The 20,558-nt window shown below is 43.4% G+C and overlaps 1 protein-coding gene across 3 annotated transcripts in view; it reads left to right on the forward strand.

Moving 5' to 3' along the window:
- The first annotated feature begins 808 nt into the window (after positions 1-808).
- The window catches only part of LOC117532867 (kelch-like protein 25), a 56,581-nt gene continuing 36,831 nt past the window's right edge, over positions 809-20,558 (forward strand). The window contains exons 1-2 of one of the 3 annotated variants that reach the window (XM_034196441.1): positions 818-940; positions 14,238-14,321. In XM_034196441.1, the coding sequence (XP_034052332.1) occupies positions 14,258-14,321 (64 nt within the window). In that variant the 5' untranslated portion in view covers positions 818-940; positions 14,238-14,257. Of the gene's footprint in view, positions 941-14,237; positions 14,322-20,558 lie in introns of all 3 variants that reach the window. The other 2 variants (XM_034196486.1, XM_034196493.1) reach the window with 2 other exon arrangements.

Consider the following 20,558-nt stretch of genomic DNA (forward strand, 5'->3'; position numbering starts at 1 on the left):
TTTTAACGAGATTGTGTGTGATTTTCCAATTTTCATTTTATAATTCAAACACTGGGTTAAGAATGACCTCACTAACTAACTAACCAATAATATAAAACACAATTCAAGGTGTACATCTAATGGAAAAAAGGCAAGAATGTTCCCAAAAGGTTGTCAAAGAAAATGTACGGGGAAAAGATATCTGGCCTACACAATTTTAAAGTTGCCTCTAAATAATTGAGCAAAACACGTGGAAATGAACACTGCCTGAACCACCTGCATGTTGCAGCCATAGACTGTATAAAGGGGTTGCAGCCTACACTGATTCTCATACACCAGGGGGGGCAAACTGGATTCATGCTTGAGAGAGAGAAAAGAGAAGGGGGAAAACAGTTGTTGCCTCTGTTCAAAGAACATATGACACCTTACAGTAGATACATAATGTGGACAGGGTCTTTGCTTCCCACATCTTGGATTGTTCTTCATCACCTGATGATTTATTGCTTTTCTTTGAAATATGTACCCTGTCAAACCCCAACGTGCTATTGTTTTGCTGCCGCCATTAATATCAGCTCTCCGCTTTACCTGATTGGTTAATACAACTGTCGAAATACCGCCTACTTTTAAAATGTCGTGTTTGCACTGCAGGGATTGGGCCAAGCAAATGTCACTCGCGTTTGTCAAATCCCATACAATCCCGCCTAGTCTTACTTTATTGGCTGAGAGACCAACCACAAGGGCTCGACACTGGTAATTGGTTGGGTAGACGTCAGTCACGATTACATCCAAAGCCATTGGTTGCTGATGCCAGAGCAGGTTTTTTTCTTTCCCAAAACCAGTCAGACAAGGCAGGGACACCAGACATACTTCAGCTATTGCCACAGAAATATAATGTTTTTATCAACGAAACCGACGCTGTTCGTTTCAAGGATTTAACTTTACACTTTCAAGTATTATAACTGTAAGTAAAACAACCTGTTTTGTTTGTATTTCCTGTGCGTACAGTCAGATGCAGACACAAAGTGGAATGGCAGTGATGGCATCTCAACTATATTGTTTGTCAGACAAATTACCGTAGCGTACTTCGTGTTTTATCAATTGACGTAAATGCCCAGAGACCCAATGTATTCTGCTGGGGTGAATTTGAGACTAAAGTATTTGTTTTGCGGCTACTTTTTTACAGGTAACGTTAGTTGAATTGAAGTGCTTCGGTATGGCCAATGAAGTTGGTGCACAGCAAAGCTAGCGCAACGTCGCTTACTGTGTGTAACGTTAGTTTACGTTCCTGTTTAACTTGTTTCCATTAGAAGACATGGACATATTTCCCTTATGGCATACCATATATCTTTATTTACAGACTGTTAACAGTTACCGTACACATTGAGCGTCACCTCCTAACCAGAACCAGGCGCTGCTCGAGTGAGCAAGTTACTCAGTTATTAGCTTGGTTATTAGCCTGCTAGCTAATCTCACTGAAGGTTGTTTACAACGTGGATCAACTAGTCCAATTCAACCCTGTTAATTGAATATCGTAGATTCCTTACTGTAAGCATTGTTACCTGTGGATTTTCATTCTTGTCCATTTCGCTGCCTGTCATAGAAGGCATTCCTTTGTTTTGTTTCTCAGATTCATATTCAAAATACTTCATTGTCCATTAAAAGTATAATTTATTAATAATACATATAATGGAAATGTGTATTTGGCACTGGCAAATAACATGCAAGTAACACTCACTATATACAGTACAAAATACAACTCATACACACACAAATAGGGAAATTGCGTCTTAAATAAATAATAAGGATTAATAAAAGTACAGTGGTTTGTTCTTCCATTGGCTTGGGTCCATTAAACTATCATTTGTATTACAAATAAATAATGTACTATTCATTAAAATCAGGTTATGATGTTGGTGGCAGAATTCCCTAAGAAGGATCCTTGATGCTTGAAAAGGGAGCTTAAGTTTGAGGCAAGGTGTGTGTGTGTGTGTGTGTGTGAGGGGAGCCTTATTTAAACAGGCTGTTATTGAGGATGGCCACAGCCGATGGAATAAAGACTTTCTTATAGTTCTTTTCAGAAATAAATGAGGACCTTCAGTCTTTGGCCCGATGTCAGCAGCTGGGAATGACCTGTTTCTTTTATTGTTGTTGTCTTTTAGTAGCATTTCTTTGTTTTTGACTTTAATTATGCAGCCATCCTGGTTCACTGCAACATTGAATAATGCATTGCAGACAGATGATTTACAGAGCTTTACATTGCAGCACACTTTTAAAAAGGCAGAAAAACACAATGTGTTTGACAACATTGGTTTGAATAATTGGCTCAGTCATTATTACACAGGTGAATGTATTGATCATATATCTGTTTCGACCACATGTGTCTTGGTGCTTTTACCTGCAGGAAAATACTGTCTGGAATTTAGTGTGTGACACTGTATGTTGTATGTTCCTGTGTTTGGGATATAGGAAAAGAAAAACAGAATTCCGTTTGCTGTACTTGATAACTTCTCTCTTATTGTAGTATAAGTCCATACCGTCTGATAGTGTCGTTTTTATGAAGCAGCAAGTGCTGAGGTTTATTGAATTATTGATCTGATAAAAATATCATATGTCATAACCGCTGAAGCCATAACTCTATAACATTAATGTCATGAGCTAGAGAGCGTATCTGATTCTTTTCTCTGATCTAATCAAGTATAATTCTTCTTCTTCTCTGCTTCCCTTCTTTCCGCTGTTCCTAGCTAAATGTCAAGGGGTTCGAGAGATTAGATGATGCACAAAAACTACTAATAGAGATGATATGAGGCATGCAGGAAAATTAATGGAAAGGAAACTTTTTCTTCCATACAATAGACAGAGGACTACTGCAGCTGAATTGGATGTACAAACATGAACATTCTTCTTGTCAATCTTGCATCAACAAAATGTTCTCATTCATAACACTCCGTTCGATGTCTCACTATGGGATGCGCCTCAACGCGTATGCAAACAGAAGCATCAATCTCATTACGCCAATCCTGATTGGCTGGTGATCTTGACGTCAGGGAATCCACCCACCCTTTAAGAAGCTTGCGCTACGACGCAGCGTCATTCAAACACCTCTTCTCGCTTCAGAGCACATCTCGTTTATCAGTAGCCGGGCTAGCTTAACAGTCCACAGACTGAACCCAAAGCTAACGTTCGGTCGACGGGCGCTTGCCGGTTACTTTTTTGCTTTGCAAGAAGACTGAGCAATATTAACACACCAGTTAATATTGTAATCTGCCTCGCCGTTTCTTTCTGTCGAAATAACGGTAAGGTTTGATTTTTCTTCAAGCTAGTAACATACCTGCTGCTAGTTTTTTCTTCCCTCCACACCGACACGGTAAAGAGGACATTCTCTTTTCTCTCTCACACCAGAGGAGACAGAGATAAAAAAAAGGTATTAACACACCAGTTAATATTCTTTAAAGAATAAAATCTACACCGTCGCCTTTTTTCATTCGGACTAACGGCAAGGTTGGATTTTTTTCTCAGTAACGTACCTGTTACTAACGTGTCCACTCCACGCCGACACCCCGGCGGTCGAAGATGGACCCTTCTCTCCCTCACACCAGAGGAGTCAGGGACTCGGAGGCTCGGCTATGCGGCTGCGGGTTTAAGATTTCAGGCACAGACTCACACCAGGTCTGCTCGTCCTGCCTCGGGCTGGAACACGCCCGGGAGGCTATCGATAACCCCGGCTCGTGCGGGCATTGTACCCGCTTCACCATTAAGAGCCTCTGCCGACGGTTAGCACGCCAAGCTAGCTTGTCGGGACGGGACCCCCTCATGTCCACTGATTCGCCGGCCGGCAATCAAGACATGGTGGCGTCCGCCGCAGAAATTGAGCCCCGCGCTGTGTCAGGCTGGGGCTCAACAACAGCGGCAGCCGCTGAACCGGAGCCCCACGCCGTGTCAGTCTGGGACCCGGTGGCGGCAAGAGCCGCGAGAGCGGAGCCCCGCGCTGTGTCAAGCTGGGGCTCCCAACTGGACCTCACCATGGTTCCACCCGCGGAGGATGTCCTGGAGTTGGACTATATGGAGGATGAAGAGGATACCTCTGAGTTCCTCCTGTCCGACTAGGATGAGGATGACATCTTCGTTTCATCGGCTCAGGTTGCAAAGCCGGGAGCGATGTCCGCTCTCCCGGGCGAAAGCACACCAGCTTCGCCCTTCCTAAGTGTGGACTTGCAGGCCGTGTGTCAACGCGCTGCATCCAGGCTGGACATCCCATGGCCTGAAGTGGCCAAGGAGACCTCCAGATCTCGCTACGAGGGGAAGAACTTGCCCCAAGCAGCGAGGACGAAGAGGCAGCTCCTTCCAGTCTTTCCGGAGATGCTGGACGAGGTGTCGGTCTCGTGGAGAGACCGCCCTTTTAGCAGCAAGGCCCCAATCCAGGGTGCCTCCTCCCTGGACTGTGACGGTATGGAGAGGCTCGGCCTGCTCCGCATGCCGCCCATGGAACCGCTGGTGGCAGCCCACCTCCAACCGAGGCTGGCTTCGACACCGAGCAGGAACCCCATGCTACCGGCAAAGGCAGACCGGTTCCAGTCAGCGATGACCGAACGGGCCTATAAAGCCGCAGCTTTGTCCGCCAGGGCACGCAACGTCTCCTCGCTGCTGACCGCCTACCAGGCGGAGCTCTGCAAAGACTTGTCGAGCAAACCTGAGCCTGCCGTGTGGGACGAGATCGCAGCGATCACGGACATTTGCCTCCGTGTGCAGCGCTGTGCAGTCCAAGCCACGGGAAAAGCACTGGGAATTATGGTGGTACAGGAGAGAGCCAGACTGTGGCTCAACCTGACGAACCTTCCAGACCGGGAAAAAGAGGATGTTCTGGACATGCCTATTGTTCCCGAGGGCATATTTGGCTCCGCTCTAGCTTCGATGCGAATCAAAAAGGAAGGGAGACGAGGCTCTCCAGCTCTGTCTCCCCCGAAGGGTCTAGCCGCCACATTCAATGGTCCCGTGGCAGGCCTTCACTCAAGCTGCCTCGCGTCCTGCCCGGTTCAAGATACCGAAGCAGCAGAGACCACAGCCCGTCCCGGGTCCCCAGGCACGGGGCGAGGGGGAGCTGGCCAAGAAAATCTCCGGTTCCGGCAGCTGCCGCTCAGGCGCAGCCGACCCAGGTTTTCAGCCACCAGGCGAGGAAGAAGGAGCGGGCGGCCTGACAGCCTCCTCTCCTCGACGAAGGAGCTGGAAGTTCCCTGTTCCCCAGCTCCAGAGCACGTTCCAGTGTTGGATGTGTTTTCGGGGTGCCACCATGCCCCCATCTTCCTGCCGCCTCGAGTGATGCCAGAACGTCATCCTCAAGTTCGCGCCATCAGGGAAATGGACTTAACATCAAAGACAGCAAGTTCCGCTGCCTGTTTAAGTCACACAAACACACGTCATCATTGTTGTTTCAAAATAAATCATTTTCCACTGTTGTTTCCAGGCTTGAAGCCAAGGGCGCAGTCAATAAAAATGAAAAGAAAAACAATAAAAACAATAAACAGTCTGTCGTCTGTCCCTCTTTTGAGAGCGGCTACGGCCTCTCTCAAAAGGCGGACAATAGACGGGATTGTGAAGGCACCACCGCCACGCGCATGCGCAGTGTCGGCCGGGGTTGTCAACCTGGGGTACCACCGTGTTCAGACACTAGAGGGCCCCATAACACAACAAATAAAGACACTGAGGGCAGACGACAGAGCTGTGACATCTCCGCTCGCTTTGAGAAGCGAAAAGTGGAGGATGCTCACAGTATCTGCTTGGGTTTTCAAGACAGTAACACGGGGCTACAGGCTCCAATTCGCTGTCACCCCCCCTCACTTCTCGGGCATTCTGTATTCACAGGCCCGGGGAGAGTCGGCCCATATTCTGGAGCAAGAGATTTTCTCGCTACTAGAAAAGAAGGCTATATTGATAATACCCGCCGAACAGAGTCAGAGCGGCTTTTATTCCAAGTATTTCCTCGTTCCCAAACGGGGAGGGAAAGGAATTCGGCCTATACTAGATTTGAGAGCTCTGAACAAATATCTCAAAAGATACAAATTCAGAATGCTCACTCACACATCTCTGTTGCGTCTCGTGCGCCAAAATGACTGGTTCACATCAGTCGACCTGAAAGATGCGTATTTCCACATCCCAGTATATTACCCACACAGGAAATGTCTGAGGTTTGCCTTTCTGGGTGTCTGGTACGATACAGAGTACTTCCCTTCGGTCTGTCTCTCAGCCCGCGAGTGTTTGTACGGTGTACGGAAGCCGCGATAGCCCCGTTAAGACAACAGGGTATTCGCAACTTATCTGGACGATTGGCTACTTCTCGCACAGTCGGAGCAAGAGGCTATTACGCAGACGAATGTCCTCGTAAAACACCTGCTCGACGAGGACATCATGTCCTCGTGAGGACAGACAACACGACCACAATATCGTATATAAACCGCCAAGGGGGTTTGCGTTCTCTCGCATGCTGGCACGCAAACTGATCTTATGGAGCTGCGGACATCTCCTCTCTCTGAGAGCGACGCACGTACCAGGAGTGATGAACCTCGGGGCAGATCTGCTGTCCAGAGGTGCACCACTATATGCAGACTGGACTCTACATCCAATAATTGTGAGTCAGCTGTGGGTGCGTTACGGCCGAGCCGCGGTAGATCTGTTCGCATCAAAAGAAAATGCTCAATGTCAGCTGTTCTTTTCAATGTCAGCTGTTCTTTTCAATGTGCGATTTAAACGCACCGTTAGGCGTGGACGCGTGCGCACGTTTGGCCTCCGGTCCTTCTGTACGCGTTCCCACCCCTGGCTCTGATACCACCAACTCTGGCCAGAGTGAGAGAACAACGCCACACACTTATCCTGATAGCTCCGCACTGGCCTGCAATGTACTGGCTGGCGGAGATATATCAGCTGCTGGCAGCTCCCACTACGCAGGGACATACTGTCCCCGGGGGGTGGGAGGATCTTTCACCCACACCCAGAGCGCTTGGCACTATGGGCCTGGCCCGTGAGTGGTACAATCTGAATACAGTGGGGCTCCCTCAGAAGGGGATAAACACTATTCAGAGTGCAAGAGCTTCCTCCACCAGGTCTCTCTATGACTGTAAGTGGAGGGTGTTTGAGGAGTGGTGCCTTCAAAAAAGGACATCTCTTTTCAATGTCCTGTCGGGGTGATTCTATCATTTCTACAGGACTTAATTGATAAACACAGAGCTTTCTCTACGATCAAAGTGTACCTGGCTGCTATTGCTGCATGCCATGTGGGCTTTGAGGGAAAGACAGCTAGCCAACATCCTTTGGTTTGCCGTTTTATGAAAGGGTCTCGCAGGCTCCTCCATGTTTCCAGGTCACTGGTGCCCTTATGGGACTTGGCAGTGGTTTTAGATGGGCTCACTCGACCTCCATTTGAACCCCTGGAAGAAGTTGACATGAAACTCCTGTCACTGAAGACAGTGCTGTTACTGGCTCTGGCATCTGCCAAGCGAGTCAGTGACATTCATGCGCTTTCTGTACATCCTTCATGCACTCAGTTTGCCCCGGGGCAAACGAGAGTGTTGCTGAAGCCCAACCCTGCCTTTATACCTAAGGTGGTTGGCTCATGTACCCCCATTGACATTGTGGCATTTCCTCCGCCACTGTGTTCATCTGAGGAACAGCGGCCAAATTTGCTGTGTCCAGTTTGTGCTTTACGCACCTATATGGACAGGTCAAAAGAGTTTCGTTGTAATGACCAACTCTTTATATCCTGGGAATCCTCAGAAGGGCAAGCCCGTTACCAGGCAACGGCTCTCCCACTGGATTGTGGAAGCGATTGCTCTGGCTTATACGAGTCAGGGTTTGCAGGCACCAACGGGCCTGCGTGCTCATTCTACTTGTGGACTGGCTACATCCTGGGCTTTGTTCAAGGGTGTTTCCATCCAAGACATTTGTGCAGCAGCGAGCTGGTCCTCGCCGCTCACTTTTGTCCGCTTTTACAGGCTAGATGTCTCTGCTCCAAGTGTGGCCCGCGCAGTGCTGGGCCCCGTGTTGAGACAGAGTTCTACCTGTTAAGTTCTGGTTGTTTTTGGTGATTTTCGAGATAAGCATGTCTAGCAATACGGGAGTTTCAATATCCCATAGTGAGACATCGAACGGAGTGTTAAGAATGAGAACTATAGGTTACTTACGTAACCCCAGTTCTCAGAGTAACATGAAGTGAGATGTCTCACCAGACGGCCCTTCTTGCTAAGGCGAAGCGAGAAGAGGTGCTTATTTTGAATGACGCTGCGTCGTAGCGCAATCTACTTAAAGGGTGGGTGGATTCCCTGACGTTGACGTCAAGATCACCAGCCAATCAGGATTGGCGTAATGAGATTGATGCTTCTGTTTGCATACGCGTTGAGGCGCATCCCATAGTGAGACATCTCACTTCATGTTACTCTGAGAACTGGGGTTACGTAAGTAACCTATAGTTTTGTATTATTTTAATTAAGTTGTTTTTCAAGGCAGTAGCAGCAAGTCATTTCTGAATGTTCTGAATTCAACTTCTTTGACTTTTTTGTCATATCTAAATAACTGATGAGTATGCTCCGATCGGCCGGCCATCGATATCGGCCGATATTCACTCTCTGCCGATCGATCGGTGCTCTCTATAAATGCAGATCGCGAGAGCCGATCACATGACGTAAAATACATGACCCTTTTCTCTGTGCGCGGCAAAACAAGCTCGCCAAATGGCTTCACCGGTCTGGCATTATTTTAAGGTGTCCGAAAAAGACAATAAAATAGCGATATGCAACGTGTGTGAAGCAGAAATCCTGCAGCTCCACCCGCTGTGACGGACCGGTGAGCGGAGCGAAACACACACTAAGAGTTAGACCTAACACACTTAGCTATTTTATCTACCTCTGGAACAAGCTAAACTAGTTATCTATTCTTCACTGTCAGGTCACTCAGTCATTACTGGATCAGTGAGCTGCTTGAGACGATACTAACAGGATTCGGAAGTTAGCATCGCAAGGGCTCACTCTGCAATAAATACATTTGATTTTGGAATATTGCAGAAAATAAGCTGTGTGGCAAACAAACGTTTATGATACTTACACGTTTTGTTCAGCAGGATAACCTCCACAGATGAACATTACTTAAATACTTTGAAGTCTAAATGCAATCAACAAAACATAAAAAGCTAACGTTCGGCTGTAAAAAAAACGACATCACGGTAGCTAATCTCTGGGTTTAAGGACTCATTCCAGAACCACTCTGAATGGTGTGCCTGTTGATTAGTAGTTCTATTAGATTCTCTTCCAACTCCATGAAAGGCACCCTGATATACTTGAGAATCGTATGGGAAAGATATGGCAAAGACATGCAGGAAGACAATTCTCAAGTAAGGATTTGTTGAAACTCATTTTATTTTAATCATTCAAAATTATTTAATGATTACAGTTAAGGGGAAGATTTAATTACGTTCGCTAACATTGGAGCAGGACATTAAAATATTTCCCTTTTTTCATAAGTGAACAAATTCACCAAAATAGCAGCAACAGCTGTTCAAAAATCTGGTTATGTTGGATGTAAAGAATCCCGAACATTTGCCAATAAGGACACGCATGTAGAGTATCAGGTGGATGTGGTCAAAGGAAGTGTTGGTTGGTTTAATGCTGTAAATTACCTTAATATGTCGAACTATATTTAAAATGTGTTACCTTTTTATATGTGATTATATTGTATGCCAATATTTGTCTATGGTAAAGTTTCGTTTTGCACTTTTATTTTGGTAGTAATACGATCGGGACTCTTATTTTGAAGGAACTTTTACCGGAAGTGAATGGACAACGAAGCAGAATGTACATATATATTTCGCCTCCCAAGACTTTACCCATTTCCTCTTTGTTTTCGTTCGGGTTCACCTTGCGCTTTATCAGTTGAATCACTTTGAACATTCGTTTGAGATGTTTACGGAACTTTTTACCCCACAATCAAACAACTTAATTTGCTTCGCCATTTTATGTAAAACAAACACACGGCACACCCAGCACGCGAGTAAACATGCATCGCTTTATGCACGTGCAACTTAACAGGGCTCAACAGTAACGGTTGCCAGGTTGCCATTGGCAACCATTCAGAAAAAAATGTCAACCACTTCTTGGCCTTTGGTTGCCATCAGTGGCAAACAGTTTTTAACATAAAGAAATCAGAACAGCAAACGGCAAAATGTGCACCCCAAAATAGATAAATGCTAATTATTTGTTGTATTAAGAGTGATATTTAATTATTGTTGTGACCAGTCGGAACTTGATACTTGCACGTGCATTGGTGTGATTACGGAGCCAGAAAGCAATGCACGTTTACTCGCATGCGCGGTGCGCCGTGTGTTTGTTTTACAAAAAATGGCGAGGCAAATTAAGTTGTTTGACTGTGGGGTAAAAAGTTCAGCCAACACCTCAACTTCTCAAACGAATGTTCAAAGTGATTCAACTGATAAAGCGCAAGATAAACCCGAACGAAAAGCAAAGAGGAAATGTGTAAAGTCTTGGGAGGCGAAATATATATATGTACATTCTGCTTCGTTGTCCATTCACTTCCGGTAAAAGTTCCTTCAAAATAAGAGTCCCGATCGTATTACTACCAAAATAAAAGTGCTTAACGAAACTTTACCATAGGAAAATATTGGCATACAAATATAATCACTTCTATAAAAAGGTAACACATTTTAAATATAGTTAGACATATTAAAAGATAATTTACAGCATTACTAATTAATATATATTCTTAACTGTGAATGGTTTTCATTTATTTAACATTAGAAAGTATTAGTCTGGCCAATGACAGAACCACAATCAATGCTGAAGGGCCAGTGGATCTATGGTGGGGGTCAGCACAAAGGTCAAGGAAACCCAGATTTGAAAGGAAGACAACGGATGACTAAGAAACTAGTGACTTGCTCAATTCATTTTTGAGGGATCTGTGAAGAACATGACAGCAGCTGCACTACTGGTATTTTGTATACCAGCAATTGAGGGTGGACAAGTTTACTACCACTTAAGTTTCAAATAAGTGTGTTAATTACTTAATGTAAAGCATTTGAACATTCTTTTGTGTCACATGTTCATTATTAAGTTGATGTATAACTGTATAGTATCTTAATTATTTAAAAATATAAGGTGACTAAAAATGGCAACCGTATTTTCAGTTTTGGAAACCAAAAGCTGATGCCTGGTTGCCAGCCTGGCAACCACTTTTAAAAGTTAGCGTTGAGCCCTACTTAAGTATCAGGTTCCGACTGGTCAACAATAATTCAATATCACTCTTAATACAACAAATAATTAACATTTATCTATTTTGGGATGCACATTTTGCTGTTTGCTGTCCTGATTTCTTTATGTTAAAAACGGGTTGCCACTGATGGCAACCAAAGGCCAAGAAGTGGTTGAAATTTTTTCTGAATGGTTGCCAATGGCAACCTGGCAATTGTTACTGTCGAGCCCTGCCGTACTTTTCGCGTTTAGTACCCCTTATGTCGCGTTCACACCAAAAAGAGTACTGAGTGCCAGGAACTTTTACCCCCATGTTTAGTGCCTGCTGAGAGATGGTACTTTCCTGGGGGAAAAAAGTGCCCCAGTTCTGATTGGCCGGCAGCTTCTTCTGAAGCCAGTCCCCAACTCCGGGGACTTCCGGCCGGGGACTTCGGGTGGCAGTATACACCGTGAAGTGGTTCGCGGCCTGCCAGTAAACCCAAAGCAGACGAAGTGGCGTCAGCGGCTCATTTGCGTAATCTTCCCTCAGGGAACTTATTCCGGTGTGAACGCGATCTGTTCTTAGTGCCCTGGGGTAATAAGTGCCGGCACTAAGTACGGCAAAGTACTTGGTGTGAACGCGGCTAATGGCGCATTTCCACTACAGGGTTTTTGCTCGGCTTGCAAAATATGCTTGGCTCGTGACATAAAACACTGCCGACCGCTGATTGGTCAGAGAGAATCGTCACAATTCTTGCGCAGTCTCCAAGCAACATTTTTCAAACAGACGAGCTCCCGTCAGCAAGTATTTCTAATTTCAAAAAAGTATTTTTCATTTCAACAAATCCATAAAGAAATGGCAGCAAAGAAAAGCACACTGTGGTCGTTGGACGAGGTACAGACTTTCCTCCATCTTGTTGCGGATGAAAAAATACAGCGGGAGCTAGACGGCGCAGTCTTTTGGAGCAACCTTCCAAATCTACTTCACTTTGAGTTGATAATATATAAGCACACATAAGCGCTAGTGCCAACTGATGAATCATGTTAATATTATCATCAACACAAACATCAGAGAAAGGTCAGAGCTCATTTCTCTCTTCATCAGTCTCACACTGATGTTGCTAGGTACACGTCCTGTGTTTCTGACACATTCAAATCCAAGAGGAACAAAATAAACCTTTTTCTCACCTTCTGTGCGTCTATCAGACGAGTTGCTCTGTTCATGGTCAATCATCACAGGAGAGACTAAATCCCTTCAGATTTGTGATTTTTATTTAATTAGTGGAATGCTGTGCACTTTTTTTTTTTCGATTGAGTCCTTAGTTGGAACCGAGATTATTTTGGTGACCCACACAAATGTCCACCTTTGGTCCAGGGACTCGCTACTTTTATGATCAACACCACTACACGCACGGGCATGCTCATGCTCACGAGCACACACTGCCATGGGCAACACAGCCAGTGTTGCAGCTATGCCAACAAGTTCAGGCCTATTGACTACCGGGTTCCTTACAGAGGCCTCAGTCGTGTGTGTGTGTGTGTGTGTGTGTGTGTGTGTGTGTGTGTGTGTGTGTGTGTGTGTGTGTGTGTGTGTGTGTGTGTGTGTGTGTGTGTGTGTGTGTGTGTGTGTGTGTGTGTGTGTGTGTGTGTGTGTGTGTGTGTGTGTGTGTGTGTGTGTGTGTGTGTGTGTGTGTGTGTGTGTGTGTGTGTGTGTGTGTGTGTCTTTAGTTAACATCTAAATGTGTTTAACTTTCCCTGAAGCTTAGGGGTGTCACGGTTCGGCACATGCAGTCACGCGGCAAATACGCCTTTTTTTTTTACGAGTGGGAAAAAAGTCTGTCACTCAGGGCAGTATTACACTATATATAATCCAGGGGGCGGTATTGCGCCTAAAAGCCAGCCGCCCGTAAATAACAAATGAAGAACAAAACACAACAAAACGAACACAATACATGAAGAAGAACAGTTAGTAGCTATGGCGAGTTCACACAACACACAGGAGCTAGAAGACCCACCTGCTTCTTTTAAATCAGGTGTGTGGGAACATTTCGGGTTCCCTGTGGACTACAACAATGATGGCCGAGGACGGTGTGTCGGCGTTGTTCGACAGCGGTGCGGTATGCTAGTGGTAACACGTCAAACATGCTCAATCACATCCGAGTCAGTCTCAGTCCCCAGCGAGAGGGTTTTCTCGACGGCAGGTGACATAGTTACCGCCAACAGATCTGCCCTCACTACTGACAACGTAGACAAACTCATCTTTTTGAAGAAAAACTTGAACATAGAGTAAAGCTTGAGCTTGACCTTTATTTAGGCAAATGGCCTCACACACTCACAAGTTAATTACACATGTTAGACATTGCTCCTAAAGGTACAGATTTTATTTTGTTTTATATTTATCATTGTATTTATTTTATATTTTGACATCAGGAGATGTTATACAGTTCTGTATTGCCTTTTATTGATTGTGATTGAAACACTTTCTTATTATTTATTTTAATATTTTCAAGACATTCTTTTTAGTTGTACAGCTTATTGAACCTTTTTGTTTGACATCAGCCAATATAAATAATATGGCCATCTGAGTGTGTGTGGTACTGTTTGTGGTTTGTTTTTAACTGTGTAATACAGTTAATGATTCCAAATGTTAGAGTTCCTTATTTTCATAGCAAAACTTGCACTACTGTTAAAAATAAATAACAGCAAACAAAATTATGCATTTGGGACTTTTCTTTTTCTTTTCCTTGTTGTACCGAACCCGTACCGAACCGTGACCCCCAAACCGAGGTATGAACCGAACCGTGACTTCTGTGAACCGTTACACCCCTAGCTACAATATTTACATGTATATCTTCTGTTCTGTATTTGCTTATTTCAACACTTTAGTGTTCGATATGAAAATGTTCACCCTTCACTGTGCACTGAAACTGTTTTTGTTAGAATGTATCACTGCCTTCCCCCTCACACCCCTCACTACTTTAATATGGGTTGATGAATGCAGTGCAGTGCATACTTCCTTAACTGGTCTGTGTTCATTAGTCCTGTGTAGCTGTCCTGGGATGCAGAGCCCCCCCCACCTCCTGACTGTCAGTGCCTGTGCCTGGGTCAGCAGCCTCTGTCACCGTAAGTTAGCCTGCAAGTGGAATGAAGCCCGACACCCTTTTTAATATTCCTGTTGTTTGGTCATCTCTGCCTGCGCCATGAATCATCCCAACTGGTCCAGTAAAGTGTCTCGTATACTCTCCCTCTTCGTTGCATTGTGCTCATAATGGTTAGTAATGATTTGTGTAATGAAAGCTATACGTGATTGGCCACTTAGCATGGCAGAATTTCAACTGCCTAATTGCTTAAATTAGCAAAAAGATCTAATACCCTGTGAACATTGTGCTGTTGTTTTCATTAATTAATTGGTAAATGGCAAAAAACAAAACAATTGATTATCATCCTAAAGTTCAAGTCAACATTGGGCTGGTTTCAGCTTCTCACGTGTGACCATTGTCTCCTTGTGTGTTCTTTTAATAAGCTTGTAATAAAGTGGTGCAGGAAGTTAGCATTGCTAGGGCTCCCTCTACAAAGGCCAATGGGATTTCTTTCATTGGAATTTGGATTATTGCAGAAAATAAGATTTATGGCAAACACACGTTTATGATACCTCCATGTTTTGTTGTGCAGGATAATCTCCAAATAGTACCACTCATGTTATGATAGTTGAAAGTCAATTGCTATAAAAATAATAGCCAAAAGCTAACAAGCTAACATAATTATATAAACACATTACTTCATGTCACCACCTCTAAGCTTAAGGCGGACTCGTGCCGGGGTGAAGACATTTATTGGTCTCATTTAGTCACTTGTTAGCAACCGCTGTTCTCAAGACACTTAAACTAGATACTATTTTTATGAAGAAAAAGAAAAACTGACTTTGAGAAGAGAGAAGTGCTAAAATGCTAATTAGTTTCCGGGTTAAGGACTCATTCCTGCACCTCTCCAGATTTGGTTTTTGTGGGGTTGGTTGGGAAAATTAGGTTACTTGACGGTCTATGGGAAACTGGTAATGCTATATACCTTCTGTAAAGAAAACACACTATGGTCCCTTGAATACTGTTCCTGCTCAGATTACACAATATTTGACATGTCTCTGGTTCATGAATTGTCTGAGTTTTGAGTAAATCTTTCAGATAAAAGAAACGCCACTCTTTCCACCTATTTGGAGTTCTAAGCATGAATCAGTTCCCTGGAAAAATAAGCCTACTGCTACACTAAATCTAGTTGTGTTTAATCACTGCCTAACCTTTGGCCAGTTCTCAAGAGGATGACCTTTGAACGGAAATGCTGCTGTCTGGAATTATTGATATTAGTATGAGACTGTGCAACAGAAGATCCAGACACATGGACTGAGAACAGCACAGCCTTCTATGCTGTTGAATTTACAGCATTACTTTTTGCATCAAAAATGTAAATCTGTATTTTATTATTAATGTGTGAGCACTCTGCCTATGCAAATGGTGATCATAACCAGCAGTGTATGGCTATGAGGGTTGTTTGTTCAAAATGTGTTTGATTTGAATGTGCCAATCTGGTGCAATTTGAGAGCAAAATTAAGAGGCTAGATTAAGTTGATGGGAAATGTTATATGCCAAAAGGTAATCATATACACACTATCGGTTGTATGAATATAGTGTAAACAGAACAATGAATCCCATGTGCTTCAACATACTGCTGCTAACAGCTGACGTTGACTTGCTGTACCTGCTGGTTTTACCACCGATGAGTGTTGTTTACAATGTACTAGTACTGAATGCATACAACACTGAATTTATTAGTTTTTATTTCCTTTCAGATTTTAACTAGGGCTGTCAGTCGATTCAAATATTGAATCGCGATTAATCGCAAATGTGTTATCTGTTCTAAATGTACCTTAGAGGAATATTTTTCAAGTTTTTTTTTCAAGACAAATATGCTTTATGCAAATGTTTGTTTATTATCATTGGAACAATGACAAATATTCTCCTGAATATTTTCAATACAACAACCTGGAACCTCTCTCTCTCTCTCTTACACTCTCTCCCAACCCTGTGTACTTCTTTGCACTGAGCCAGTTGCTCAAACAGACAAGCCTGTTTACAGTTGTCGGCGAAATGCCGCTCCTCTGTCTTCATAACAGTCAAAGCATGAGACTGAAGTTCCCACTGTGGGTCAAAATAATGCGCTGTGATGTGCAGTCGACACGTTGGATGCGATCCGAATTATCTAACGCAGCCCCTCGTCCTCCACAATGTTAAGCTGTAGCCACCCATTTAGCTATCGCTGTTGTTGTCCAGGCGTCTCCCCGGCAAACTTTCAAGCGTGGTCTGCCGCAAGCGAGCGGCAGGAGCGGGGCTGTCGGCATCAGCTGGGTGCTTGGCTTGCTGTTTAAAACACCTTTTTTTGTATCCATATCTCTCACTAGAATCTCCCACCATCCAACTAACAACAACAACAACGTCAAGCCTTTGGGCTCTGAAACTACGGGGCGGGCCGAGGACAAATACACATGCGTTAATCGCACGTTAAAATAAGTAGTGGCGTTAAAAAAAAATTGCGTTATTAACGCGTTAACTTGACAGCCCTAATTTTAACAGATTAATACTTACGATAACTTCAGTACTGTTTTGAAACGAGTATGTAGTCATACGTGTGTCACATTCTAAATGTTGTCTTTGATTTGATAAGTTACTAAAAAATATATTTTTCCGTGACGTCCCTATGAAGGCCCCTGACACCAAACCTCATATATTAATGTGATTGGTTGTTGGTCGCACGCCAGACACGCCCACCGGCAAGCTTCAACGCGACACTGCCGTGGGGACGTAACGGCCCGTCCACACAGCGGTGTGCATTGAAGCTTACCGGCGGGCGTGTATGAAACTCGACCAACAACCAATCACATGAATCTCCCGCCCCTGACACACAAGCAGCGGTTTGATTGGCTAGAGCTTGTACTGGCATATGATTCGATTGGCTGACGCTTCTGCCGAGGCTTCAAAAGTTGAACATTGCTCAACTTTTGCAGCGAGCAACGCTCCGCGTCGCTTCCCAAAATGCAGTTCGGCGAAAAGTGACGTCACCCTATTCAAAGTGAATGGTGAAGCGTCAACGCACGCCGCTGTGTGGACGGGCCGTAAGGACACTATCTCTATCAGGGGTGCTGGAAAAATCAATTCATGTAAGAATCAACATTCTAAATCGTTTTTACAAAATAACTTAGATATTGCTACAAATGGGCAGTAAATGTTTCTCACAGAATTCAATTCTACTTGTGGTGGTCTCAGACCTGAGTCCATTGGGCTGCCCACCTGCTTCCATATTATTTATGAGAGAAAGCATTGGGGGGCTGAACAAATCAATGTGCTGCATAATAATGTATATAATGTAATTGGATAGTGATTTTCTTTTTTTATGGAGGACAAGAGGAAAACAAACCCATGTAGTCATGTCATTAGACTTTTTATAGTTTCTTATGTTCAACAAAAAGCAGTATAACAATGGCTTACAATATGTATTAAGATTAAGTGCTGGGACCTTGTGCGCCACGTGTCAGTTAGTCGTTTACATAGCTTCTCCTCACGGAATGCTTCTTTTATTTTATTTTATTCTATAAACTACTGACAACGTTTCTCTGTGTTGGAATTCAACAGACATTGGAATGGCTGTGATGTAGAGATTGAGATTTTTTTTTAAAACTGATGAGTGGTCTCTTAATTTTTCCCAGAGCTGTTTGTATGGTAGAATAGATAACGGGAACATTTTTTATTTTTTTAATAACCTTAACTTGCTATTCTTAAAATCACTTAGATTGGAGAAATACAAAAAACCTTTTAGTAAAAAATTCACGATAATCCAGATGTGTGTTTCTGTTGGTGGCTATATACCAGACTCTTATTGGAAAAATATGTACCAAAGTCTGGCAAATGTAAATCTCTCCGGTCATAATGTCTGGTGAAACATCATTTCCCCATATGTATTAAAAATAGGCTGAATAGACCTGCAAAGTAAGTGATTTCACAGAAATGTATCCCAGGTGGGCCAAACTGGCCAGGTGGGCCTGCATGATCCCTGTCCTTAATGGGCCGGTAGAGAGGATTCTCTCTGGGACTAAAAAGGTTGGCAGTAGCACGTCTAATTAAAATGTTATGTATCAGACAGGCCATTTATGTTGGTTAATAAATAGTTAAACATGTTTTATGACCATATGTAGGCCAGAGGTTGAGGGAACATCTTTGTGTTAAGAGTTTTGGTGAATAGGGTTGCAAAATATATATATATATATATATATATATATACTGTATATATATGTTTGTTTGCGTTATGCACACCTCTATTGACATCTATCTACTTTTCAACAAAACAGAAATCATAGGCATTGATGATCTCATTCTTAAATGTAGCCTTTCCCTCATTTTCAAACCAAATAATAAACAGATAATATTTGACCAACATTTCTCCTATTGGTCCTTGGCATTGAAATCCTTCGAGACCCATTGAGCAGCATCTTTGTTTTTCAGTAATTGGTGATGGAGACCGTTCATTATGCTCTTTTTTGTAACCAGAGGATTAAACAATGGCCCTGTCCTTACTGTCATTTTGAAAGCACTTAGAAGGATCTAACAGGATTTGCTCTTATCTTCCAGGTCATATTGAATCGATGACCCATTACTCTCAGACTGAGAGTTCAGGGTATTTACTTTGCAGCTTTAATCGTTAGGAGTGTGAGAATCCTTGTTGCAGACTCTAATTGAGCTACACAGTTCCTCGTTCATTCCTTAATCATCATGTGATACGATGCTATCCTCCCTCCTGCATAAAGCTGTGCACTCAACATTTGACTTTCAAATGTATTAACACTTCAATTGTTTTGTGCTCTTAGATGTATTGTAGTCATTAAACTTACAGTAATCACACGTGAAATCTCAGACATCCAAGCTCAGCGTTGTGTCGTCGGCCTCACACTGTGACATCTACTATGATGTGTGGTTGTGACTGTTAACTGTATGTATGTGCTCCTCTTTTGTTCATTGAACACCATGCAGCCACATAGAGCCTGCTGTCTAGCCTCTATTGTGATCTGTGGAACACCACTCACCTCATGACTGATCTATTGTGGCTCGGGTCGGAAACTGCATGTCAGCACATTTAGATGGATGCACACACACACACACACACACACACACACACACACACACACACACACACACACACACACACACACACACACACACACACACACACACACACACACACACACACACACACACACACACACACACAAAGCTGAGGCTGCTGAAACAGCATTTCTTGTAGAGTGGTTTGTCGTTAGTCTACATTAATTCATCTGACAATAAATACAAATAACATCCTCGAGTTTATTTACCATTGATGTGAGGAGAAGCTTGTTGGCTTATATTTGTCTATTCGTCCCTTTGTTGTAAAATTAGATTTTCTAATTGTCTTCTAAATGGGAAACTTTGTAACTGTTGAGAGGAGAGAAACTCCCTCTGGAGGGAACACAGGGATGTTAGCCTTTGCAGACCATTTACACACAAACCTATACCCCAAAGGCTTAAATAGGTACTACCCATTTTGGGTTATAATAAATAAATAAAAACCTGATTTAAATATTGGTATTAAATTAATTAGGGAAGCATGTATTGCATGTATTATTGAATTGTATTTATTTAGGTCTATCACACTCACATGCTCATGTCAGTATACACTGAAATGAATCCTCCTTTGTCTCCTTGGGCCAGCATGGATGAGAGGAAGAGTCATAGCCTCCAAAGCTCTTCCAATGTAAAAGTTTGCTGCCTAAAAATGCAATTCAATTAGTTATATCGGGTATGGAGACATTTGTTAAACAATTAACAATATTGCAGCAGATAACAGCGGAGGCGTAGCTTCAGACACCTCAGAGCTTATCATTAAAGACGGGTGGCTGTGCGCTCCCTGGCTCTCCTGGGGAAAGCAGATACGAGTAAAATAACAATGGAATCTGAGATGAAAGGCAATTAGAAGATGTTACCCAGAAGACAAAATAAATAAAGATGAAGGGAACGGTTCAAAAGAAGGAAGATGAAGCAGAATGAACCAAAGTAACATAGAACAGAGTGAGATGGGTTTAGATTTCAGGTTGTCTCTTACCCAGGAGTAGCCTTTAGTCTCACAGCTCAGTCTCTTATTCCTGTCTTTCTTTGTTCCGTTATGTAATGGATGATGTGCAGCGAGCCGCTCCTTAATGAGAAAAGAACCCAGACAGGACGAGCAGGGTCCCCGATGCAATTAGTCTGTTTTCTTTTTCTTTTACCGGGGACAGTTCAGCCATCA

This window comes from Gymnodraco acuticeps, unplaced genomic scaffold, assembly GCF_902827175.1.
Source record: "Gymnodraco acuticeps unplaced genomic scaffold, fGymAcu1.1, whole genome shotgun sequence".
Classification (NCBI taxonomy): Eukaryota; Metazoa; Chordata; class Actinopteri; order Perciformes; family Bathydraconidae; genus Gymnodraco; species Gymnodraco acuticeps.